General features: G+C 55.8%; 1 protein-coding gene across 1 annotated transcript in view; it reads right to left on the bottom strand.

Moving 5' to 3' along the window:
- Positions 1-703: 703 nt before the first annotated feature.
- LOC147110015 (ICOS ligand-like) overlaps positions 704-20693 on the bottom strand; it is a 29722-nt gene continuing 9732 nt past the window's right edge. The window contains exons 3-5 of the mRNA XM_086004008.1: positions 17291-17629; positions 12176-12487; positions 704-2899 (exon numbers count right to left, since the gene is read on the bottom strand). Of these exons, the coding sequence (XP_085860134.1) occupies positions 2790-2899; positions 12176-12487; positions 17291-17629 (761 nt within the window). The 3' untranslated portion in view covers positions 704-2789. The remainder of the gene's footprint in view (positions 2900-12175; positions 12488-17290; positions 17630-20693) is intronic.

The following is a 20693-nucleotide window of genomic DNA, read 5'->3' as shown; positions in this document are numbered from 1 at the left end:
AGAGATAGGGAGTGTTGTAAGGGCTGGAGGGGGTTACAGAGATAGGGAGGGTTGTAGGGGGCTGGAGGAGGTTACAGAGATCGGGAGGGTTGTAGGGGCTGGAGGGGGTTACAGAGATAGGGAGGGGTGTAGGGGGCTGGAGGAGGTTACAGAGATTGGGAGAGTTGTAGGGGCTGGAGGAGGTTACAGAGATAGGGAGGGTTGTAGGGGCTGGAGGCGGTTACAGAGATAGGGAGGGTTGTAGGGGCTGGAGGAGGTTACAGAGATAGCGAGGGTTGTAGGGGGCTGAAGGAGGTTACAGAGATAGGGAGGGTTGTAGGGGCTGGAGGAGGTTACAGAGATAGGGAGGGTTGTAGGGGGCTGGAGGAGGTTACAGAGATAGGGAAGGTTGTAGGGGCTGGAGGAGGTTACAGAGATAGGGAGGGGTGAGGAGTCCGTGGATGGATTTGAAGACGAGGATCAGTATTTTAAAATCGAGTCGTTGCCGGAGCAGAAGCCAGTGTAGGTCAGTCAGCAACAGAGGGTGATGGGTGAACGGGGACTCGGTGTGAGTTAGGACACGGGGGCTGCGGAGTTTTGGAGGAGCTAAAGTTTACAGAGTGCGGAAGTTGGGCGGACGTCCGGGAGAGCCTCGGAATAGTCGGAGTCTGGAGGTCACAAAGGCAGGGATGAGAGTTTCACCAGTGGATGAGCTGAGGCAGTATTCAAAATAATCGACCCAAATTTGTTTTATTGTTGAAGTGAATAAAATACACAGCCCAATAAAATCAGACACATCCATTGTTAAAGATTCAGGCAGCAGAAGACCCGACACATTGACAACCTCTTTAAGCCCTTTCGTTGGCTTGACGAGTTGGGGGTTGGGGGGGAGGGTGAGGGGGCCGGCGAGCATCCCTTGGCATTGCTCGCGATGGAGGTACCGTTTCTGCCTGGCCCATCCTGAGGTCAAACACGGTTCAGATTCCGCTCCGGGTACTTCATTTGGCGCGCCTGCGCACGTCCCGGGCGCGCCCTCGTCTTACTTCGCCTGCCCAATCCAACCGGCAGTCCGCCAGGCGCGAGCCAAGGCAGCGGCCGTCGGGCCGAATATTCGACCGCGGGGTGCGTGTCTGATCATGTCCTCGCCCAAAAGCCAATAGGTGGGTTGTGGGGGTGCGGGGGGGCTGGTTTTGAGGGGTCACTGGACACCAATCAGCAGCTGGAACCCTTTCCTCTTCTGCTTTTTCCACCCGGAGGTGGTGGGGGAGTGGGGTGAGGGAGAAAGGGACTGAGCTCAATGCAACGGCTTCGGTGAGACCACACCTGGAGTATTGTGTACAGTTTTGGCCTCCTTACCGAAGGAAGGATATATTTACCTTAGAGTGAGTGCAACGAAGGTTCACCAGACTGGTTCATAGAAACATAGAAGATAGGAGCAGGAGTCGGCCATTCGGCCCCTCGAGCCTGCTCCGCCATTCAATGAGATCATGGCTGATCATCCAACTCAGTACCCTGTTCCTGCCTTCTCCCCATATCCCTTGATCCCTTTAGCCTTAAGAAATATATCTAACTCCTCCTTGAATATATTTAATGAATTGGCCTCTACTGCCTTCTGTGGTAGAGAATTCCACAGGTTCACCACTCTCTGGGTGAAGAAATTCCTCCTCATCTCAGTCCTAAATGACTTACCCCTTATCCTTAGACTGTGACCCCTGGTTCTGGACTCCCCGCCATCGGGAACACCCTTCCTGCATCTAGTCTGTCCAGTCCTGTTAGAATTTTATGTTTCAATTAGATCCCCTCTCATTCTTCTAAACTCTAGCGAATATAAACCTAATCGACCCAATCTCTCCTCATACATCATTCCTGCCATCCCAGGTATCAGTCTGGTGAATCTTCGCTGCACTCCCTCCATGGCAAGAACATCCTTCCTCAGATAAGGCGACCAAAACTGCACACAATACTCAAAGTGTGGTCTCACCAAGGCCCTGTACAACTGCAGCAAGACATCCTTGCTCCTGTACTCGAATCCTCTTGCCATGAAGGCCAACATACCATTTGCCTTCTTAACCGCCTGCTGCACCTGCATGCTTACCTTCAGCGACTGGTGCACAAGGACACCCAGGTCTCGTTGCACTTCCCCTTCTCCCAATTCCTGGGATGGGGGGGATTGTCCTATGAGGAGAGATTGAGTAGACTAGGCCTATATTCTCTAGAGTTTAGAAGAATGAGAGGTGATCTCATTGAAACATACAAAATTCTTACAGGGCTTGACAGGGTAGATGCAGGGAGGATGTTTCCCCCTGGGCTGGGGAGTCTAGAACCAGGGGTCACAGTCTCAGGATAAGGGCTCGGCCATTTAGGACTGAGATGAGGAGGAATTTCTTCACTCAGAGGGCGGTGAATCTTTGGAATTCTCTGCCCCAGAGGGCTGTGGAGGCTCAGTCGTTGAGAATATTCAAGACCGAGACCGATAGATTTTTGGACTCTAGGGGAATCAAGGGATATGGGGATAGTGCAGGAAAGTGGAGTTGAGGTAGAAGATCAGCCATGAACTTATTGAATGGCGGAGCAGGCTCGAGGGGCCGAATGGCCGACTTCTGTTCCGATTTCTTATGTTCCTATGTTCCAACGACAAGCGCAAACCGTGAAACCGACCTCCTGGTCGCCAGCGAGACTCACATTCGCACCGCTCTGAGGGGCAGGGAGGTAGACATGAGCAGAAAAGTGGTGTGCACCAGCCTCTGCCCTCTCTCTGCCCGCTCACTGCCACCATCAAATGCACATTCAGACGAGGACATCTTATCCAGTTACAGGTAGAGATTGGCCAAGACAATGCACCAGACGGTGGATGTGGTGATCTCAGAGGCTGCTCCAGTGGCTTTGTGTGAACCCTGACTCCCATCGCTCGCAGCAAGCACTGGAAGGAAAATGAGAGAGAAAGGGATCAGTACCAGGTTAGACTTTTCCTGTTCATCCATCGTATCCCCAGCCTTCCCCTCCCTTGTGTCGACCGTGGCTCGGTGGGGTGAGCACGCTCGCTCTCTCTCTCGCCTCGGAGACAGAAGGTCGTGGGTTCGATCCCCCACTCCAGAGCCTCGGGCCCCACAATCCAGGCCGACACTCCTCGGAGGGGCAGTACTGAGGGAGCCGCCGCACTGTCAGAGGGGCAGTACTGAGGGAGCGCCGCACTGTCAGAGGGGCAGTACTGAGGGAGCGCCGCACTGTCGGAGGGGCAGTACTGAGGGAGCGCCGCACTGTCGGAGGGGCAGTACTGAGGGAGCGCCGCACTGTCGGAGGGGCAGTACTGAGGGAGCGCCGCACTGTCGGAGGGGCAGTACTGAGGGAGCGCCGCACTGTCGGAGGGGCAGTACTGAGGGAGCGCCGCACTGTCGGAGGGGCAGTACTGAGGGAGCGCCGCACTGTCGGAGGGGCAGTACTGAGGGAGCGGCGCACTGTCAGGGGGGCAGTACTGAGGGAGCGTAAAGGGGCTGGAGGAGGTTATAGAGATAGGGAGGGTTGTAGGGGGCTGGAGGAGGTTACAGAGATAGGGCGGGTTGTAGGGGCTGGAGGAGGTTACTGAGATAGGGAGGGTTGTAGGGGCTGGAGGAGGTTACAGAGATAGGGAGAGTTGTAGGGGCTGGAGGAGGTTACAGAGATAGGGAGGGTTGTGGGGCTGGAGGGGGTTACAGAGATAGAAAAGGTTGTAGGGGCTGGAGGAGGTTACAGAGATAAGGAGGGTTGTAGGGGCTGGAGGAGGATACAGAGATAGGGAGGGTTGTAGGGGTCTGGAGGAGTTTACAGAGATAGGGAGGGTTGTAGGGGCTGGAGGAGGTTACAGAGATAGGGAGGGTTGTAGGGGGCTGGAGGAGGTTACAGAGATAGGGAGCATTGTAGGGGCTGGAGGAGGTTACAGAGACAGGGAGGGTGGTAGGGGCTGGAGGAGGTTACAGAGATTGGGAGGGTTGTAGGGGGCTGGAGGAGGTTACAGAGATAGGGAGGGTTGTACGGGCTGGAGGAGGTTACAGAGATAGGGAAGGTTGTAGGGGCTGGAGGAGATTACAGAGATAAGGAGGGTTGTAGGGGCTGGAGGAGGATACAGAGATAGGGAGGGTTGTAGGGGGCTGGAGGAGTTTACAGTGATAGGCAGGGTTGTAGGGGCTGGAGGAGGTTACAGAGATAGCGAGGGTTGTAGGGGGCTGAAGAAGGTTACAGAGATAGGGAGCGTTGTAGGGGCTGGAGGAGGTTACAGAGACAGGGAGGGTGGTAGGGGCTGGAGGAGGTTACAGAGATTGGGAGGGTTGTAAGGGGCTGGAGGAGGTTACAGAGATAGGGAGGGTTGTACGGGCTGGAGGAGGTTACAGAGATAGGGAGGGTTGTAGGGGCTGGAGGAGGTTACAGAGATAGGGAGTGTTGTAGGGGGCTGGAGGAGGTTACAGAGATAGGGAGGGTTGTAGGGGCTGGAGGAGGTTGCAGAAATAGGGAGGGTTGTAGGGGCTGGAGGAGATTACAGAGATAGGGAGTGTTGTAGGGGGCTGGAGGAGGTTACAGAGATAGGGAGGTTTGTAGGGGGCTGGAGGAGGTTACAGAGATAGGGAGAGTTGTAGTGGCTGGAGGAGGTTACAGAGATAGGGAGAGTTGTAGTGGCTGGAGGAGGTTACAGAGATAGGGAGAGTTGTAGGGGCTGGAGGAGGTTACAGAGATAGGGAGGGTTGTAGGGGCTGGAGGAGGTTACAGAGATAGGGAGGGTTGTAGGGCTGGAGGAGGTTACAGAGATAGGGAGGTTTGTAGGGGCTGGAGGAGATTACAGAGATAGGGAGGGTTGTAGGGCTGGAGGAGGTTACAGAGATAGGGAGGGTTGTAGGGGCTGGAGGTGGTTACAGAGATAGGGAGGGTTGTAGAGGCTGGAGGAGATTACAGAGATAGGGAGGGTTGTAGGGCTGGAGGAGGTTACAGAGATAGGGAGGGTTGTAGGGCTGGAGGAGGTTACAGAGATAGGGAGGGTTGTAGGGGCTGGAGGAGGTTACAGAGATAGGGAGGGGGTGCGAGGTGACCATGGAGGGATTTGAAGACGAGAATGAGGGTTTTAAAATCGAGGCGTTGCCGGACCGGGAGATCAATCAGCGAGCGACAGTGGGGGTACGATAGGTGAACGGGGACTCAGTGCCAGTTCGGACACGGGGGCAGCAGGAGAGCCCGGAGTGCGTCGGAACAGTTGGGAGTCTGGAGGCGAGAGAGGCATGGGCGAGGGCTTCAGCAACGGACCAGCTGTGGCAGGGGGCAGAGGCGGGCGATGCGATGCAGGTGGAAGCAGGCGGTCTTGGCCCGAGGCCCGGCCTTCAGTCCAAGTGTTTTGCCGCGTACTCCCCAGGCTGTGAAGCAATGCGCAACTCGCCCCCTAGGGGGCAGCTGAGGACTGGAGTGACAAATCTCGACCCCACTTCAATGGCCGTCCAAAGGGCAAGAGCCTCCGTGCTGCATGTTTAACAAGTGGCGCAGACAGGAACTAAATCTAAATGTGTTAAGCCGTGCGGTTAACAAAAGGCGGATGCAGTTTAACGCCGAGAAGTGTGAAGTGATTCATTTCGGTAGCAAGAATGAGGAAAGACAATATAAACTAGAGGGTCCAATTGTAACAGGGGGTGCAGGGACAGAGAGACATGGGGGGATATATGTGCACAAATCTTTGAAAGTGGAAGGACAACAGCAACAACTTGTACTTATACAGCGCCTTTAATGTTGTAAAATGACCCAAGGCGCTGCACAGGCGTATTTTAAGGCAAAAAATTTGACCCCGAGCCACATCAGGAGATATTAGGACAGGCGACCAAAAGCTGGGTCGAAGAGGTCGGTTTTAAGGAGCGTCTTAAAGGAGGAGAGAGAGGCGGAGAGGTTTAGGGAGGGAATTCCAGAGCTCGGGGCCCAGGCGGCTGAAGGCACGGCCGCCAATGGTGGAGCGATGGAAATCGGGGGATGTTCAAGAGGCCAGAGTTGGAGGAGTGCAGAGATCTCGGTGGGGTTAGAATTCGGTTGGTTGCTCCTCCCGTTAGTGCCTTAAGAGGGCGCCAAGTGGGGCGCAAAGCAACGAGCGCCCGGGTGTGGCGAAATCTGTGCCTCTCGCGACATTGATCGGTCATTTTGCGGCGGCGCTAAACAATACCGCCCGATCTCCTGCGCCTTACCTTGAATCTATGCCCCCTGGTTATTGACCCCTCTACTAAGGGGAAAAGTTCCTTTCTATCTACCCTATCTATGCCCCTCATAATTTTGTACACCTCAATCAGGTCCCCTCCTCAGCCTTCACTGCTCCAAGGCAAACAACCCCAGCCTGTCCAGTCTTTCTTCATAGCTGAAGCGCTCCAGCCCAGGTAACATCCTGGTAAATCTCCTCTGCACCCTCTCCAATGCAATCACATCCTTCCTATAGGGTGGCGACCAGAACTGCACACAGTATTCCAGCTGTGGCCTAACCAGCGTTTTGTACAGCTCCATCATAACCTCCCTGCTCTTATATTCTATGCCTTGGCTAATGAAGGCAAGTATCCCATGTACTGTGCAGCTGGAGGAGATTACAGAGATAGGGAGGGTTGGAGGGGCTGGAGGAGGTTACAGAGATAGGGAGGGTTGTAGGGGCTGGAGGAGGTTACAGAGATAGGGAGGGTTGTAGGGGCTGGAGGAGGTTACAGAGATAGGGAGGGTTGTATGGGGCTGGAGGGGGTTACAGAGATAGGGAGGGTTGTAGGGGCTGGAGGAGATTACAGAGATAGGGAGAGTTGTAGGGGGCTGGAGGAGGCTACAGAGATAGGGAGGGTTGTAGGGGCTGGAGGAGGTTACAGAGATAGGGAGGGTTGTAGGGGCTGGAGGAGGTTACAGAGATAGGGAGCGTTGTAGGGCCTGGAGGAGGTTACAGAAATAGGGAGGGTTGTAGGGGCTGGAGGAGGTTACAGAGATAGGGAGGGTTGTAGGGGCTGGAGGAGGTTACAGTGATAGGGAGGGTTGTAGGGGCTGGAGAAGGTTACAGAGATAGGGAGGGTTGTAGGGGCTGGAGGAGGTTACAGAGATAGGGAGGGTTGTAGGGGCTGGAGGAGGTTACAGAGATAGGGAGGGTTGTAGGGGCTGGAGGAGGTTACAGAGATAGGGAGGGTTGTAGGGGCTGGAGGAGGTTACAGAGATAGGGAGGGTTGTAGGGGCTGGAGGAGGTTACAGAGATGGGGAGGGTTGTAGGGGCTGGAGGAGGTTACAGTGATAGGGAGGGTTGTAGGGGCTGGAGGAGGTTACAGAGATAGGGAGGGTTGTAGAGGCTGGAGGAGGTTACAGAGATAGGGAGGGTTGTAGGGGCTGGAGGAGGTTACAGAGATAGGGAGGGTTGTAGGGGCTGGAGGAGGTTACAGAGATAGGGAGGGTTGTAGGGGCTGGAGGAGGTTACAGAGATGGGGAGGGTTGTAGGGGCTGGAGGAGGTTACAGTGATAGGGAGGGTTGTAGGGGCTGGAGAAGGTTACAGAGATAGAGAGATGGCGAGGAGGCCATGGAGGGATTTGAAAACAAGGATGAGAATTTTGAAATCGAGCTGTGGCCGGGCCGGGAGCCAATATAGGTCAGTGAGCGACAGGCGGTGATGGGTGAACGGGACTTGGTGCGAGTTAGGACACGGGGCAGCAGAGTTTTGGATGACCTCAGGTTTACGTAGGGTGGAAGGTGAGAGGCCAGGTTGAGAAATCTGTTAATAAAGCATACAGGATCCTGGGCTTCATGAATAGAGGCATAGAGTACAAAAGCAAGGAAGTTATGTCCAATTCTGGGCCCCGCACACTTTAGGAAAGATGTCAAGGCCTTGGAGGGGGTGCGGAGGAGATTGACCAGAATGGTTCCAGTGATGAGGGACTTCAGTGATGTGGAAAGACTGGAGAAGCTGGGGTTAAACATAGAAGCATAGAAGATAGGAGCAGGAGTAGGCCATTCGGCCCTTCGAGCCTGCTCCGCCATTCAATGAGATCATGGCTAATCATCCAAATTCAGTACCCTGTCCCTGCTTTCTCCCCATATCCCTTGATCCCATGATCCCTTTAGCCTCAAGAAATATATCCAATTCTTTCTTGAATATATTTAATGAACTGGCCTCCACCGCCCTCTGTGGCAGAGAATTCCACAGGTTCACCACTCTCTGGGTGAAGAAATTCCTCCTCATTTCAGTCCTAAATGGCTTACCCCTTATCCTTAGACTATGACCCCTGGTTCTGGACTCCCCGGCCATCAGAAACATCCTTCCTGCATCTCGTCTGTCCAGACCTGACAGAATTTTATAGGTTTCGATGAGATCCCCTCTCAATCTTCTAAACTCCAGTGAGTATAAGCCCAATCGACACAATCTCTCCTCATACGTCATTCCTGCCATCCCAGGTATCAGCCTGGTGAATCTTCGCTGCACTCCCTCCATGGCAAGAACATCCTTCCTCAGATAAGGTGACCAAAACTGCACAGAATACTCAAGGTGCGGTCTCGCCAAGGCCCTGTACAACTGTAGCAAGACATCCTTGTTACTGTACTCGAACCCCCTTGCTATGAAGGCCAACATACCATTTGCCTTCTTAACCGCCTGCTGCACCTGCATGCTTACCTTCAGCGACTGGTGCACAATAACACCCAGGTCTCTTTGCACTTCCACTTCTCCCAATCTATTGCCATTCAAATAATAATCTGCCTTCCTGTTTTTGCCACCAAAGTGGATAACCTCACATTTATCCACATTATAGCGCATTTGCCATGTTTCTGCCCAATCACCCAACATGTCCAAGTCGTACTGGAGTTTCACGACATCCTCCTCACAGCTTACCCTCCCACCCAGCTTTGTGTCGTCTGCAAATTTGGAGATATTACATCCAATTCCCTCGTCCAGATCATTAATATATATTGTGAACAGCTGGGGTCCTTGGACCGATCCTTGCGGTACCCCACTAGTCACTGCCTGCCACTCGGAAAATGACCCGTTTATTCCAACTCTTTGCTTTCTGTCCGCCAACCAGTTCTCTATCCAAGTCAATACATTGGCCCCAATCCCATGTGCCTTAATTTTGCACGCTAATCTCTTATGTGGGACCTTATCGAAAGCCTTCTGAAAGTCCAAATACACCACATCCACTGGTTCTCCTTTATCTATTGTACCAGTTACATCCTCAAAAAATTCCAGTAGATTAGTCAAGCACGATTTACCTTTTGTAAATCCATGTTGACTTTGTCCGATCCTGTCACTGCTTTCCAAGTGCTCTGCTATTACATCTTTCATAATAGACTCTCGCATTTTCCCCACTACCAACATCAGGCTTACCGGTCTATAATTCCCCGCCTTTTCTCTACCACCTTTTTTGAATAGTGGGGTAACATTAGCTACCCTCCAATCCATGGGTACTGTTCCAGAGTCTATCGAGTTCTGGAAGATGACCAGCAATGCATCTACTATCTCTAGGGCCACCTCCTTAAGTACCCTGGGATGTAGATTATCAGGCCCTGGGGATTTATCGGCCTTCAGTCCCATCAATTTTCCTAACACCATTTCCCTACAAATACTGATTTCTTTCAGTTCCTCCCTTTCATCAGACCCTATGTTCCCCAGCATCTCTGGGAGGTTATTTGTGTCCTCCTTTGTGAAGACAGAACCAAAGTATGTATTTAGTTGGTCAGCCATTTCCTTGTTTCCCATTATAAATTCCCCTGATTCTGACTGTAAAGGGGCCTACGCTTGACTTCACCAATCTTTTTCTCTTCACATATCTATAAAAGCTTTTACAGTCAGTTTTTATGTTCCCTGAAAGCTTACTCTCATATTCTATTTTCACTTTCTTAATTAATCCCTTTGTCCTCCTTTGTTGACTCCTAAACTGCTCCCAATCCTCAGGATTATTGCTTTTTCTAACCAATTTATATGTCTTCTCCTTGGATCTTATTCTATCCCTAATTTCCCTTGTTAGCCACGGTTGAGTCACCTTTTTTGTTTTATTTTTATGCCAAACTGGGTTGAACAAATTCTGTAGCTCATCCATTCGGTCTTTGAATGTTTGCCATTGCCTATCCACCGTCAACCCTTTGAGTGCCATTCCCCAATCAATCCTACCCAACTCGCTCCTCAGACCATCGTAGTTTCCATTATTTAAATTGAGGACCCTAGTCTCTGAGTCAACTACTTCATTCTCCATCTTAATGAAGAATTCGATCATATTATGATCGCTCTGACCCAAGGGGCCTCGCACAACAAGATTGCTAATTAATCCTTTCTCGTTACATAATACCCAGTCTAAGATGGCCTGATCCTTAGAGCAGAGAAGGTTAAGGGGAGATTGACCAGAATGGTCCCAGGGATGAGGGACTTCAGTGATGTGGAGAGACTGGAGAAGCTGGGGTTGTTCTCCTTGGAGCAGAGAAGGTTAAGGGGAGATTTAATTGGGGTGTTCAAAATCATGAGGGGTTTTGATGGAGTAAATAAGGAGAAACTGTTTCCAGTGGCAGGAGGGTCGGTAACCAGAGGACACAGATTGAAGATAATCGGTAAAAGAACCAGAGGGGGAGATGAGGAGAATTGATTTTCTGCATTGAGTTGTTGTGATCTGGAATGCGCTGCCTGAAAATGTGCAGGGCTATGGGGGAAAGAGCTGGGGGGGCGGTGGGAGTGGGACTAATATTTAACCCACAAACAGCAGTGTGATAATGACCAGATCTTTTGTTTTAGTGATGTTGGTTGAGGGATAAATATTGGCCCCAGGACACCGGGGAGAACGCCCCCCTGCTCTTCTTCCAAATAGTGGCCGTGGGATCTTTTACATTTACCCGTGAGGGCTGACAGGGCCTCGGTTTAGCATCTCATCTGAATGTTGGCCCCTCCGACAGTGCGGCGCTCCCTCAGTACTGCCCCTCTGACAGTGCGGCGCTCGCTCAGTACTGCCCCTCCGACAGTGCGGCGCTCGCTCAGTACTGCCCCTCCGACAGTGCGGCGCTCCCTCAGTACTGCCCCTCCGACAGTGCGGCGCTCGCTCAGTACTGCCCCTCCGACAGTGCGGCGCTCGCTCAGTACTGCCCCTCCGACAGTGCAGCGCTCCCTCAGTACTGCCCCTCCGACAGTGCGGCGCTCCCTCAGTACTGCCCCTCCGACAGTGCGGCGCTCGCTCAGTACTGCCCCTCCGACAGTGCGGCGCTCCCTCAGTACTGCCCCTCCGATAGTGCGGCGCTCCCTCAGTACTGCCCTTCCGACAATGCGGCGCTCCCTCAGTACTGCCCCTCCGACAGTGCGGCGCTCCCTCAGTACCGTCCCTCTGACAGTGCGGCGCTCCCTCAGTACCGCCCCTCCGACAGTGCGGTGCCCCCTCAGTACTGCCCCTCCGACAGGGCGGCGCTCCCTCAGAACTGCCCATCTGACAGTGCGGTGCTCCCTCCGTACTGCTCCTCCGACAGTGCGGCGGTCCCTCAGTACTGCCCCTCCGACAGCGCGGCGGTCCCTCAGTACTGCCCCTCCGACAGTGCGGCGGTCCCTCAGTACTGCCCCTCCGACAGTGCGGCACTCCCTCAGTACCGCCCCTCCGACAGTGCGGCGCTCCCTCAGTACTGCCCCTCTGACAGTGCGGCGCTCCCTCAGTACTGCCCCTCCGACAGAGCGGCGGTCCCTCAGTACCGCCCCTCCGACAGTGCGACGCTCCCTCAGTACTGCCCCTCCGACAGTGCGGCGCTCCCTCAGTACTGCCCCTCCGACAGTGCGGCGCTCCCTCAGTACTGCCCCTCCATGCGGCGCTCCCTCAGTACTGCCCCTCTGACAGCGCGGCGGTCCCTCAGTACTGCGGTGGTCCCTCAGTACTGCCCCTCCGACAGCGCGGCGGTCCCTCAGTACCGCCCCTCCGACAGTGCGGCGCTCCCTCAGTACTGCCCCTCCGACAGTGCGGAGCTCCCTCAGTACTGCCCCCCCGACAGTGTGGCACTCCCTCAGCACTGCCCCTCCGACAGTGCGGCGCTCCCTCAGTACTGACACTGGGAGTGTCGGCCTGCGTGTTGGTGCACGAGCCTCTGGCGTGGGGACTCTGAAGCAGAGGCGAGCGAGAGAGATAGCATACTAAACCCACTCCGCCACGGCTGCCAGCCCTTGATTATGTCACCGCATAACACCACAACCTATCGAGTAAGCTACACTGCAGTGATGGTGGGGAATCCTCGTCAGCTTACTTTGTACTGGCTTGGACATCCTGACCACTTCCGTCTGGTTGTTGACGATTTGGCAGACGATATGGTCATGACTGGCCTTGACCCTCAGGGTACTGGTCAAGTTGCACAATTGGTACTTCCCTCCAATGCCCATCTCTCCGTCGTCCTGTGTCTTTACCAGACGCTCCGAAAAATAGCTTTTGCTGGTTTTGTTCAGCCACTTCACTCTTCCCTTCGGGTAGCCGCCCCTGGTGGTGCAGTTGAGGCTCACCTCTTCGCCCCAGCGTGGATTCTTCGGTGAGGGCCCAGTTACCACTGGTTGACTGAACTGGGCTTTGGGTTAAATAAGCGAGTTGTTAAAATGTGCCAGTACTGCTCGCAAAGAACCTCTGATTTCCACCTCCCCCTTCCTGTTTGTGGAACAGTCCCCCAGCTTTCCAGGGCTGATTGGAGACGGGCTATTCGACCGCGTAGGCCGTCGCAACCGATACGCTGCTCCCTTGGCAGCTGCACCACTCGCTGATTTCAGTAGGGACCAAAGGAATATAGCAACGGGAGGAGGCCCGTTCAGCCCCTCGAGCCTGTTACACAGGAACAGGAGGAGGCCCGTTCAGCCCCTCGAGCCTGTTACACAGGAACAGGAGGAGGCCCGTTCAGCCCCTCGAGCCTGTTACACAGGAACAGGAGGAGGCCCATTCAGCCCCTCGAGCCTGTTACACAGGAATAGGAGGAGGCCCATTCAGCCCCTCGAGCCTGTTACACAGGAACAGGAGGAGGCCCATTCAGCCCCTCGAGCCTGTTACACAGGAACAGGAGGAGGCCCATTCAGCCCCTCGAGCCTGTTACACAGGAACAGGAGGAGGCCCGTTCAGCCCCTCGAGCCTGTTACCATAGGAACAGGAGGAGGCCCATTCAGCCCCTCGAGCCTGTTCTGCCATTCAATTCGATCTTGGTTGATCTGTATCCTAACTCCATCTACCTGCCTTGGATCCTTTATCAACAACAATCTCTCAATCTCAGTTTTGAAATTTCCAATTGACCCCCAGCCTCAACAGCTTTCTGGGGAGAGAGTTCCAGATTTCCACCACCCTTTGTGTGAAGAAGTGCTTCCTGACATCACCCCTGAACGGCCTGGCTCTAATTTTAAGGTTCTGCCCCCTTGTTCTGGACTCCCCCCACCAGAGGAAATAGTTTCTCTCTCTCTACCCTGTCGAATCCTTTAATCATCTCAAACACCTCGATTAGATCGCCCCTTAATCTTCTACAAGCCCAGTCTGTGCCAACCTGTCCTCGTGATTTAACCCTTTTAGCCCCGGTCAACAACAAGAACAACTTGTATTTATACAGCGCCTTTAACACAGTAAAATGTCCCAAGGTGCTTCACAGGAGTATTATAAGACAATAAATTTGACCCCGAGCCACATCAGGAGATATTAGGACAGGCGACCAAAAGCTGGGTCGAAGAGGTCGGTTTTAAGGAGGGTCTTAAAAGGCGGAGAGGTTTAGGGAGGGAATTCCAGAGCTCGGGGCCCAGGCGGCTGAAGGCACGGCCGCCAATGGTGGAGCGATGGAAATCAGGGGATGCTCAAGAGGCCGGAATTGGAGGAGCGCAGAGATCTGGGAGGTTGTGGGGCTGGAGGAGGTTACAGAGATAGGGAGGATTGTAGGGGCTGGAGGAGATTACAGAGATAGGGAGGGTTGTAGGGGCTGGAGGAGGTTACAGAGATAGGGAGGGTTGTAGGGGCTGGAGGAGGTTACAGAGATAGGGAGGATTGTAGGGGCTGGAGGAGATTACAGAGATAGGGAGGGTTGTAGGGGCTGGAGGAGGTTACAGAGATAGGGAGGGTTGTAGGGGCTGGAGGAGGTTACAGAGATAGGGAGGGTTGTAGGGGCTGGAGGAGCGCAGAGATCTGGGAGGTTGTAGGGGCTGGAGGAGGTTACAGAGATAGGGAGGGTTGTAGGGGCTGGAGGAGGTTACAGAGATAGGGAGGATTTTAGGGGCTGGAGGAGGTTACAGAGATAGGGAGGGTTGTAGGGGGCTGGAGGAGGTTACAGAGATAGGGAGGGTTGTAGGGGCTGGAGGAGGTTACAGAGATAGGGAGGGTTGTAGGGGCTGGAGGAGGATACAGAGATAGGGAGGGTTGTAGGGGCTGGAGGAGGTTACAGAGATAGGGAGTGTTGTAGGGGCTGGAGGAGGATACAGAGATAGGGAGGGTTGGAGGGGCTGGAGGAGGTTAGAGAGATAGTGAGGGTTGTAGGTGCTGGAGGAGGTTACAGAGATAGGAAGGGTTGGAGGGGCTGGAGGAGGTTAGAGAGATAGGGAGGGTTGTAGGGGCTGGAGGAGGTTACAGAGATAGGGAGGGTTGTAGGGGGCTGGAGGAGGTTACAGAGATAGGGAGGGTTGCAGGGGGCTGGAGGAGGTTGCAGAGATTGGGAGGGTTGTAGGGGCTGGAGGAGGTTACAGAGATAGGGAGGGTTGTAGGGGCTGGAGGAGGTTACAGAGATAGGGAGGGTTGTCGGGGCTGGAGGAGGTTACAGAGATAGGGAGGGTTGTAGGGGCTGGAGGAGGATACAGAGATAGGGAGGGTTGTAGGGGCTGGAGGAGGTTACAAAGATAGGGAGGGTTGTAGGGGGCTGGAGGAGGTTACAGAGATAGGGAGAGTTGTAGGGGCTGGGGGAGGATACAGAGATAGGGAGGGTTGTAGGGGCCGGAGGAGGTTACAGAGATAGGGAGGGTTGTAGGGGCTGGAGGAGGATACAGAGATAGGGAGGGTTGTAGGGGCTGGAGGAGGTTACAGAGATAGGGAGGGTTGTAGGGGCTGGAGGAGGTTACAGAGATTGGTAGCGTTGTAGGGGCTGGAGGAGGTTACAGAGATAGGGAGAGTTGTAGGGGCTGGAGGGGAGGTTACAGAGATAGGGAGGGTTGTAGGGGCTGGAGGAGGTTACAGAGATAGGGAGGATTTTAGGGGCTGGAGGAGGTTACAGAGATAGGGAGGGTTGCAGGGGGCTGGAGGAGGTTACAGAGATTGGGAGGGTTGTAGGGGCTGGAGGAAGTTACAGAGATAGGGAGGGTTGTGGGGCTGGAGGAGGTTACAGAGATAGGGAGGGTTGTAGGGGCTGGAGGAGGTTACAGAGATAGGGAGGGTTGTAGGGGCTGGAGGAGGTGACAGATATAGGGAGGGTTGTAGGGGCTGGAGGAGGTTACAGAGATAGGAAGGGTTGTAGGGGCTGTAGGAGGTTACAGAGATAGGGAGGGTTGTAGGGGCTGGAGGAGGTTACAGAGATAGGGAGGGTTGTAGGGGCTGGAGGAGGTTACAGAGATTGGGAGGGTTGTAGGGGCTGGAGGAGGTTACAGAGATAGGGAGAGTTGTAGGGGCTGGAGGAGGTTACAGAGATAGGGAGGGTTGCAGGGGTCTGGAGGAGGTTACAGAGATAGGGAGGGTTGCAGGGGGCTGGAGGAGGTTACAGAGATTGGGAGGGTTGTAGGGGCTGGAGGAAGTTACAGAGATAGGGAGGGTTGTGGGGCTGGAGGAGGTTACAGAGATAGGGAGGGTTGTAGGGGCTGGAGGAGGTTACAGAGATAGGGAGGGTTGTAGGGGCTGGAGGAGGTGACAGATATAGGGAGGGTTGTAGGGGCTGGAGGAGGTTACAGAGATAGGGAGGGTTGTAGGGATTGGAGGAGGTTACAGAGATAGGGAGGGTTGTCGGGGCTGTAGGAGGTTACAGAGATAGGGAGGGTTGTAGGGGCTGGAGGATGTTACAGAGATAGGGAGTGTTGTAGGGGCTGGAGGAGGTTACAGAGATAGGGAGGGTTGTAGGGGCTGGAGGAAGTTACAGAGCTAGGGAGGGATGTAGGGGCTGGAGGGGGTTACAGAGATAGGGAGGGTTGTTGAGGCTGGAGGAGGTTACAGTGATAGGGAGGGTTGTAGGGGCTGGAGGAGGTTACAGAGAGGGAGGGGTGTAGGGGCTAGAGGAGGTTACAGAGATAGGGAGGGTTGTAGGGGCTGGAGGAGGTTACAGAGATAGGGAGGGTTCTAGGGGCTGGAGGAGGTTACAGAGATATGGAGGGTTGTAGGGGCTGGAGGAGGTTACAGAGAGGGAGGGGTGTAGGGGCTAGAGGAGGTTACAGAGATAGGGAGGGTTGTAGGGGCTGGAGGATGTTACAGAGATAGGGAGGGTTGTAGGGGGCTGGAGGAGGTTACAGAGATAGGGAGGGTTGTAGGGGCTGGAGGATGTTACAGAGATAGGGAGGGTTGTTGGGGCTGGAGGAGGTTACAGAGAGAAAGGGAGGGTTGTAGGGGCTGGAGGATGTTACAGAGATAGGGAGAGTTGTAGGGCTGGAGGCTGTTACAGAGATAGGGAGGGTTGTAGGGGCTGGAGGAGGTTACAGAGATAGGGAGGGCTGTAGGGGCTGGAGGAGGTTACAGAGATAGGGAGTGCTGTAGGGGCTGGAGGAGGTTACAGAGATAGGGAGGGTTGTAGGGGCTGGAGGAGGTTACAGAGATAGGGAGTGTTGTAGGGGCTGGAGGAGGTTACAGAGATAGGGAGAGTTGTAGGGCTGGAGGCTGTTACAGAGATAGGGAGGGTTGTAGGGACTGGAGGAGGTTACAGAGATAGGGAGGGCTGTAGGGGCTGGAGGAGGTTACAGAGATAGGGAGGGTTGTAGGGGCTGTAGGAGGTTACAGAGATAGGGAGGATTGTAGGGGGCTGGAGGAGGTTACAGAGATAGGGAGGGTTGTAGGGGGCTGGAGGAGGTTACAGAGATAGGGAGGGTTGTAGGGGCTGGAGGAGGTTACAGAGATAGGGAGGGTTGTAGGGGCTGGAGGGGTTTACAGAGATAGGGAGTGTTGTAGGGGCTGGAGGAGGTTACAGAGATAGGGAGGGTTGTAGGGGCTGGAGGAGTTTACAGAGATAGGGAGGGTTGTAGGGGCTGGAGGAGGTTACAGAGATAGGGAGTGTTGTAGGGGCTGGAGGAGGTTACAGAGATAGGGAGGGTTGTAGGGGCTGGAGGCGGTTACAGAGGTAGGGAGGGGCGAGGAGGCCATGAAGGGATTTGAAAAGAAGAATGAGAATTTTGAAATCGAGGCGCAGCTTAACCTGAGGGGGGAAGGAATGTGCAACGTAAACCTCTCTTACCTACGACTTTCAGATGAACCGTAGAGTCAGTGACGAGTTGGTGGCCTTTATCTTGCAGTACACAGCGATAACTTCCTTCATCCTGGAGTCTGATGTCGCAGAGAGTGAGGGAAAAGTTGCCCTGGTCCATGGGCCCGGTGAAGTTTGAGCGGTTTTTGTAGTTCTCGCTGACCTTTTTGCAGGCTGCCGTTGGCGGTGTGCAATGTCCTTTCACCACCTCCCATCCTGAGCCTTTGACCCTCTGCCAATAGGCTCTGGTGATCATGATGGAGCTGTCCTCAGTACTGCAGGGCAGGACCACCCGGCCCTTGTAGGGCCCAGTGACGATAGACGCAGAGGCTACAAAGCAAAAAGAGAGGAATTCATTTGCAGCAAAATAACGAACCATCTCTCAGTTCCTTATGGGTTTGTTTTTACTGACCAATCAGGAGCAGATCGAGGGTCTGACCAATCAGGAACAGATCGAGGGTCTGACCAATCAGGGACAGATCGAGGGTCTGACCAATCAGGGACAGATCGAGGGTCTGACCAATCAGGGACAGATTGAGGGTATGACCAATCAGGGACAGATTGAGGGTCTGACCAATCAGGGGACAGATTGAGGGTCTGACCAATCAGGGACAGATTGAGGGTCTGACCAATCAGGGACAGATTGAAGGGCTGATCAATCAGGGGGCAGAGCGAGGGACTGACCAATCAGGGACAGATTGAGGGTCTGACCAATCAGGGACAGATTGAGGGTCTGACCAATCATGGACACAGATCGAGGGTCTGACCAATCAGGGACAGATTGAGGGTCTGACCAATCAGAGGCAGATTGAGGGTCTGACCAATCAGGGGGCAGAGCGAGTGTCTGACCAATCAGGGGGCAGATTGAGGGTCTGCCCAATCAGTGACAGATCGAGGGTCTGACCAATAATGGAGCAGGGCGAGGGTCCGTGCGGTCAGAGCGAGTGTCCGTGCGGTCAGGGTCAGAGCGAGGGTCCGTGCGGTCAGAGCGAGGGTCCGTGCGGTCAGGGTCAGAGCGAGGGTCCGTGCGGTCAGGGTCAGAGCGAGGGTCCATGGAGTCAGAGCGAGGGTCCATGGAGTCAGAGCGAGGGTCCGTGCGGTCAGAGCGAGGGTCCGTGCGGTCAGAGCGAGGGTCCGTGCGGTCAGAGCGAGGGTCCGTGCGGTCAGGGTCAGAGCGAGGGTCCGTGCGGTCAGAGCGAGGGTCCGTGCGGTCAGGGTCAGAGCGAGGGTCCGTGCGGTCAGGGTCAGAGCGAGGGTCCGTGCGGTCAGAGCGAGGGTCCGTGCGGTCAGGGTCAGAGCGAGCGTCCGTGCGGTCAGAGCGAGGGTCCGTGCGGTCAGGGTCAGAGCGAGGGTCCGTGCGGTCAGGGTCAGAGCGAGGGTCCGTGGAGTCAGAGCGAGGGTCCGTGCGGTCAGAGCGAGGGTCCGTGCGGTCAGGGTCAGAGCGAGGGTCCATGCGGTCAGAGCGAGGGTCCGTGCGGTCAGGTTCAGAGCGAGGGTCCGTGCGGTCAGGGTCAGAGCGAGGGTCCGTGCGGTCAGAGCGAGGGTCCGTGCAGTCAGAGCGAGGGTCCGTGCGGTCAGGGTCAGAGCGAGGGTCCGTGCGGTCAGAGCGAGGGTCTGTGCGGTCAGGGTCAGAGCGAGGGTCCGTGCGGTCAGAGCGAGGGTCCGTGCGGTCAGAGTGAGGGTCCGTGCGGTCAGGGTCAGAGCGAGGGTCCGTGCGGTCAGAGCGAGTGTGCGTGCGGTGAGGCGAGGGTCCGTGCGGTCAGAGCGAGTGTGCGTGCGGTGAGGCGAGGGTCCGCGCGGTCGGGGCGAGGGTCCGTGCGCTCAGGGCGAGGGTCCGCGCGGTCAGGGCGAGGGTCCGCGCGGTCAGAGCGAGGGTCCGCGCGGTCAGAGCGAGGGTCCGTGCGGTCAGAGCGAGGCTCCGTGCGGTCAGAGAGAGGGTCCGTGCGGTCAGGGCGAGGGTCCGTGCGGTCAGGGCGAGGGTCCGTGCGGTCAGGGCGAGGGTCCGTGCGGTCAGGGCGAGGGTCCGTGCGGTCAGGGCGAGGGTCCGTGCGGTCAGATTGAGGGTCCGCGCGGTCAGAGCGAGGGTCCGCGCGGTCAGGGCGATGGTCCGTGCGGTCAGAGTGAGGGTCCGTGCAGTCAGGGTCAGAGCGAGGGTCCGTGCGGTCAGAGCGAGGGTCCGTGCAGTCAGAGCGAGGGTCCGTGCGGTCAGGGTCAGAGCGAGGGTCCGTGCGGTCAGAGCGAGGGTCTGTGCGGTCAGGGTCAGAGCGAGGGTCCGTGCGGTCAGAGCGAGGGTCCGTGCGGTCAGAGTGAGGGTCCGTGCGGTCAGGGTCAGAGCGAGGGTCCGTGCGGTCAGAGCGAGTGTGCGTGCGGTGAGGCGAGGGTCCGCGCGGTCGGGGCGAGGGTCCGTGCGGTCGGGGCGAGGGTCCGTGCGGTCGGGGCGAGGGTCCGTGCGGTCGGGGCGAGTGTCCATGCGGTCAGAGCGAGGGCCCGCCGGGGCGAGGGTCCATGCGGTCGGGGCGAGGGTCCGCGAGGTCGGGGCGAGGGTCCGCGCGGTCGGAGCGAGGGTCCGTGCGGTCAGAGCGAGGGTCCGCGCGGTCAGGGCGAGGGTCCGCGCGGTCAGAGCGAGGGTCCGTGCGGTCAGAACGAGGGTCCGCGCGGTCAGGGCGAGGGTCCGCGCGGTCAGAGCGAGGGTCCGCGCGGTCAGAGCGAGGGTCCGTGCGGTCAGAGCGAGGCTCCGTGCGGTCAGAGCGAGGGTCCGTGCAGTCAGGGCGAGGGTCCGTGCGGTCAGGGCGAGGGTCCGTGCGGTCAGGGCGAGGGTCCGTGCGCTCAGAGCGAGGGTCCGCGCGGTCAGAGCGAGGGTCCGCGCGGTCAGAGCGAGGGTCCGCGCGCTCAGAGCGAGGGTCCGTGCGCTCAGAGCGAGGGTCCGTGCGCTCAGGGGCTGAGCGAGGGTCCGTGCGGTCAGAGCGAGGGTCCGTGCGGTCAGAGCCATCAGCACTGGGGGATCTTCCTATTAAATCATCTTTACCAACGATCCTTTCTGCCTCTCTCCTGTTTCCAGGCTGGAGCACTGGCAGCTGATTCACTTCATCTCCCGCTGTGGATCCATAGTTTCATCATGTTCTAAAGTCACACTCGAGCCAACATAAACACTCAACAATCCCAGCTGCTTTATGTTAAGTAAGAAATGCGACTACTCAATGTCTCATGAGTGTCTGTGAATGTGTGAGAATGTAAGAGCCTGTGAGAGAGTGTGTGTGAGTGTGTGTGAGTGTGAGTGAGTGTGTGTGAGTGTGTGTGAGTGTGTGTGAGTGAGCGTGTGTGTGCGAGAGTGTGTGTGTGTGAGTGTGTGTGAGTGTGTGTGTGCGAGAGTGTGTGTGTGTGAGAGTGTGTGTTT

The sequence above is a fragment of the Somniosus microcephalus genome, chromosome 12 (genome assembly GCF_052327205.1).
Source record: "Somniosus microcephalus isolate GS21.2 chromosome 12, FLI_Smic_1.0, whole genome shotgun sequence".
Lineage (NCBI taxonomy): Eukaryota > Metazoa > Chordata > Chondrichthyes > Squaliformes > Somniosidae > Somniosus > Somniosus microcephalus.
The sequence above is the reverse complement of the archived record's forward strand: the minus strand, read 5'-3'. Positions and strand labels throughout refer to the sequence as shown.